Source organism: Hipposideros armiger, unplaced genomic scaffold (genome assembly GCF_001890085.2).
Source record: "Hipposideros armiger isolate ML-2016 unplaced genomic scaffold, ASM189008v1 scaffold_253, whole genome shotgun sequence".
NCBI classification, from domain to species: domain Eukaryota; kingdom Metazoa; phylum Chordata; class Mammalia; order Chiroptera; family Hipposideridae; genus Hipposideros; species Hipposideros armiger.
Genome location: NW_017731603.1, coordinates 144,292 through 149,690, shown reverse-complemented (window position 1 = coordinate 149,690; position 5,399 = coordinate 144,292). Strand labels below are relative to the sequence as shown.

General features: G+C 45.5%; 1 protein-coding gene across 1 annotated transcript in view; it reads left to right on the top strand.

Annotated features, from left to right (window-relative positions):
* The window catches only part of INCENP (inner centromere protein), a 33,185-nt gene that overhangs the window by 19,485 nt on the left and 8,301 nt on the right, over window positions 1–5,399 (top strand). Inside the window, exons 12-14 of the mRNA XM_019655953.1 lie at window positions 614–723; window positions 794–914; window positions 1,303–1,448. Of these exons, the coding sequence (XP_019511498.1) occupies window positions 614–723; window positions 794–914; window positions 1,303–1,448 (377 nt within the window). The remainder of the gene's footprint in view (window positions 1–613; window positions 724–793; window positions 915–1,302; window positions 1,449–5,399) is intronic.

The window sequence follows — 5,399 nt, the reverse complement described above, 5'->3', positions numbered from 1 at the left end:
GTGGTGGGGGGTTCCCAGTGTCGTCTGCTGAACAACCAACTGGTACTTTTAAATAGTTGTTTTTAAAATTGTTATGTAGCTGTATCCATAGGAAGTTTGGAAAATAAAGGAAAAAATGTCATCCCTAATCTATCTTGCCAGCCTATAGTAACCTCTGTTAGCATCTGGCAATATTTTCTTTTATCTTTTAAAAACTTTTATGAAATAGCTGATATATGAGAGAGAGAGTACACACACAGAGCATAAAAGTTATAAAGCATAATAATAAATTCCCAATCTAATTCTTCATTCGCCTTTCAAATGTACTTTACATAGTCATCATTAGAGCATACATCCAACTTTGACCCTGATTTTTGTGCTGCCCACGATTTGAAAGGGCTCAGCTAAGGGCACTCGTGATTCAGGCCCTCGGGAGTCCTTAGGGTCCCCCCAGAGGAAAGACAGGAGCCCCAGCCTCAGTCTGGCTGGGGACGGAGGTGTGTGTGAGGGTGACCCTGCCCTCAGAAGCAGTCTGATGCCACTGCCCACCTGGCCGGGGGCTGTGGGCCCGGGGCCAGCCGTGTCCCCGGCCCAGCGCGGGGCCGTCCTCGCTCACGTGCCCTCGCGCCCCCAGGAGAAGGAGCGGCAGCGCCTGGAGAGCCTGAGGCGGAAGGAGGAGGCGGAGCAGCTCCGCAGGCAGAAGGTGGAGGAGGACAAGCGGCGGCGGCTGGAGGAGGTGAAGCTGTAAGTGGCCCGCCCTGCCCCCGGCTCTGCCTGGCTGCCGCGGCGCCCCCTGACCACCCTGTGCCTGCAGGAAGCGCGAGGAGCGCCTCCGGAAGGTGCTGCTGGCTCGGGAGCGGGTGCAGCAGATGAAGGAGGAGAAGAAAAAGCAGATCGAGCAGAAGTTTGCTCAGCTGGATGAGAAGACAGAGAAGGTGCGGGTCGTGGGCTTTGGGCGGGCTGTCCCCTGCTGGGGCCCAAGCAGGTCAGACCTGGTGGCCCAAGGGTTAGGACTGGACTCTGGGAAATTACAGGTTCGATGCCCTGGACCCCTTTTCTGTTTGTCCCAGGGGCCTCGGAGTTGGTTCTGAGCCAAGCTGAGGGTGGCAGGCCTCTGCTCATGACCGAGAAGCAGCCCTTTGCCGGTGGGTGGGTTGATGCCCCCGGGCAGGCCTGGCTTCCAGGCGCCCCCTCCTCTGAGCTCTGAGGAGCATGCTGGGTTTGCAGGGGCAGGGGGTGCCTGTCACAGAGCTCTGCGTCCCAGTCTGTAGGGCTGAGTGAGGAGGGCCCCTCCAACGAGCACATTGTGGGTGGGCTCTGCAGGCCAAGGAGGAGCGATTGGCTGAGGAGAAGGCCAAGAAAAAGGCAGCAGCCAAGAAGATGGAGGAGGCGGAGGTGCGCAGAAAGCAGGAGGAGGAGGCGCGGAGGCTCAGGTGGCTGCAGCAGGTGCGGATGCAGGTGGACAGAGTGTCCTGGGCATCAGGGAGGCGGCGGGGCCGGATGGGCACTGCCTCTGCCCCTGGGGCCTGCTGGGCATGTCCCACTTCGTTGGGTTAATCCTGGTGGGTCTGTGGCTTCAAGCCCTGAGGAGGTTCAGCAGATTCCTTGGAGACGGGGATGTGACAGTAACCTGCCTCCCGTTTTCTGTAGAGGTGGCAGTTGAGGGTTAAGCGCATGGACTCTCGAGCCAGACTTGCACTCTCAGCTCTGCCCTGTATGAGCTGTGTGACCCTGGATAGGTTACTCGACCTCTCTGTGCTTCGGTTCCTTCAGCTAGCAGGGGTCTGTACTTGATAGGGTTGTGAGGATGAAATGTTCTGCCTGTAAAGAGGAGGGGCCTACCCCTTCCTGGGAACTGTTGATCTTATGACTCCAGGGAACACAATTCTGTCATTAGGGGACTTACAATACTAATGGCTAAAATTACATGCCAGGCACTGTTCTCAGTGTTACATGTATCAGCTCAGCAACTTCATGAGGCGTAGCTATTCTTGTTTCCCCATTTGATCGATGGGGAAATCAAGGCCAGGGAGCTTTAGTGATAGCCCAGGGTTACACAGCTAGCGAGCGGCTCCACTCTGTACCCTTAACCAAATCTGCAGCCGCAGCAAAAGCAATTGTCACAAGATGCGTTTTCAGGCNCACGGGGCAAGCACTATGGGCAGTCTATCTGAAGTGTACCTGGCGTATAAGACGACCCCCCACTTGGAGGCATATTTTTCAGGGCCAAAAAATCATCTTATATGTCGGCAAATATGGTATATATATGTATGTATGTATGTATGTATATACAGTAAAATTTGCTAAAAATTATATAGTAAAATCTATACTTTGTAAATGTTGACTTCAACAATTTTTAGTATTTCATTTTTTGTCTTTTTTGATTTTTGTGATTTTGCTGTCATTTTGCAGTTTCTTTACTGGTTGCTGTAGGCATTACATACTTTCACAATCACTTTAGAATCGATTATCTTATCAGTTCAGTTGGCATTAGAAACCTTACTGCTCTCTCCGCTGTATGCTATCCTTGTCTTACATATTGATATTACATTTCCACACGTTGACTAACCTGTCAGACAGACAGTGTTAGAACTTTGCTTTTAGCTGTCAAACATTTTAAAGAGCTCAAGAGGAAAAGAATAGTCGATCGATATTTACCCAGATATTTATCATTTCTACTGTTCTTCATTCTTGATGCTTCACTTGTCCTGGTATCATTTCTCTTTTGTCTGGAGAATGTCCTTTAACAATTCTTTGAGAACATGTCTACTGGCAAGAAATTCTCTACTTTTCCTTCATTTGAGAAAGTCTGTTTCACTTTGATTTTGAAGGATATTTTCACTGAATATATAGATAGAGTTCTAGGTTAACAGTTCTTTCAGCACTTTACAAATGTTGTGCCACTTCCTTCTGGCCTCCATAGTTTCTGTTGGGAAGTCTCCAGTCATTCAAATTATTGTCCCCAGAGAGGTAATGTGCCTTTTTTGTGTGTGTGTGGCTCCTTTTGAGAATTTTTCCCTGTGTATTAAGTTTTCAGCAGTGTGATTATAGTGTGGCTGGACATGGGTTTCCTTGGGTTTATGCTCTTTGGGTTTCAATGACCTTGAATCTAGATTTATATTTTTTACCAATCTTAGGGTGTTTCCAAACAATTACATTTTCACATTATTTTTCTGCATTGCATTCTTTCTTCTCCATTGTGGAATGACAGTGGCACGAATGGTAGACCTTTTGGTGTCATCTCACAGTTGCCTCAGGCTCTGTTAATTTTTCTTCAATATCTTTTTCTCTATGTTTAGATTGGATACATTTTATTAATTTATCTTCATGTTTATTGACATCTGTCTTCTCCATCTGTTCTTGGACCCATGCACTGAATTTATTTCAGTTATCGTATTTTTAGCTCTAAACTTTCCATTTGTTCTTTAGATTTTCTCTTTTTCAAGTTTCCTTAAGAATGTTTGTGGTTACTTGTTAAAGCATTTTTGTAATAGCTGCTTTAAGGTTTTTGTCCATAATTCCAACATCTGTCATCTTGGCATTGGTGGCTATTGATTGTCTTTCCCCAGGGGAGTTGAGAGTATCCTGGTTTTTTGAATGTTGAGTCATTTTGGGTTCTATCCTGGACATTTTGAATATTATATTAGGAGATTGGGTTTTGTTTAAAATTTATGGAGAATGTTGATATTTTGCTTTATCAGCAACCCACCTGGTTTAGTTCAGGCTGCAGGTTCCAATCCACCTTCTGCCGGGTGTGGACCCAGTGTTAGTTCAGATTTCAAAGGCTTTGCAGTGCTTTTTTTTTTTTTTTCCTTTAAAAATATCTTTTTAAAAATTAAGGTATAATTGACATATAACATTGTATTAGTTCTGGGTTTATAACAATGATTTGATATTTATATATATTGTGAAATAATCATCACAGTAAGTACATTTAACGTCCATCATCACACATAGTTACAGAATTTTTTTTTTAAAGATTTACTCTGAGCAACTTTCAGATACGTAATACAGTATTATTAACTATAGTCACCAAATTGTATTACATGACTTATTTAGTTTATAACTGGAAAGTTATATTTTTTTACTTTTTTTACCCATTTGGCCCACTCCCACTACCCACCTCTGGCAAACACCAGTCTGTTCTCTGTATCTATGAGCTTGGTTTTTGTTTTGTTTTTTTAGATTCCACATATAAGTGAGATTATATGATATTTGCCCTTCTTGGTCTGACTTATTTCGCTTACCATAGTGCCCTCAAGGTCTATCCATGTTGTTGCAAATAGCAAGATTTAATTCTTTTTTATAACTGAATGACATTCCATATGTAGACTGCATTTTCTTTATCCATTCATCTCTCGATGGACACTTAGGTTGTTTCCATATCTTGGTTATTGTAAATAGAGGGTGCATACATTTTTCGAGTTAGTGTTTTCATTTTCTTTGGATAAATACCTAGAAGTGGAATTGCTAGATCATATGGTAGTTCTGTTTCTAAATTTTTGAGGAATTTCCATTCTGTTTTCAATAGTGGCTGCTGCGGTGCTATTTGGACCTGTTCTGGGTTAGCCAGGCAGCGGTCAGTCTGGGACCTGGCAGGTGGTGTGTGAGTTAAGTTCTCAGTTTTTGATGTGATAGTGTGATAGTTAGGGTCAGATCCATGCCTCTGCAGCTTGGGGCTGAGCCCAGGAGTTCAGAAACAACCTTATGGTGTCATTTTCGCCATCTCTCCAGGACTTTTCGCTTCCCTGGGGCTCCCCCTTACTGTCCTCCAGCCAGGAAGCTGGGGCTCTTAGTTACCCTGCTCTGCTGTGTGCTGCCATGACTGCGCCCAGGGCCATCTGGCTGGAAGACAGAGAAAGAAAAGAGCAGCAGTGTTTTCCCACTTTTGGGATCACAGCTCCGTCGTGTAGAGGAAGCTCCTCCTCCCTCTGTGGACTGCAGGTTCCCGTAACTGCTCTGTCTCCGTGGCCACACGATTGCTTGTGGACTGGGATGTGAGAGAAGAGAGAGAAGAAAAAAACAAAAACAGGGTTTCTGCATTCTCTGAACGTTAGATGTTCCCTTTCTACTCCTTGAGCCAGAACTAGAAGGCTTTTCCTGGAGTTCTCTCTGCACCCCGGTGATCCCTTTGGGGTTTCAGGCCTCGCTGAGTTTAGGCTGGAGGAAAAAAAATATGTCAAACTCACTGCTGGTTCAGTGATGCTTCAAAGTCGGATCTTCTTCCCCAGTCTGCCTGCTGCTGTTTCCTTTGCAGAGGCCTCAAATATGACTGTTAGGCTTTATTTTATTATCAGTAGGAAAGAGAGAGTGGAGTGTGTCTGCTCCATCCTACCCATAGCCGGAGCTCTCCTCTCTACCTTTAAGATTGTATTACTTCGGGGCCAGATTCCTAGGTGGGAAATCTGTAGTCAAGGTCA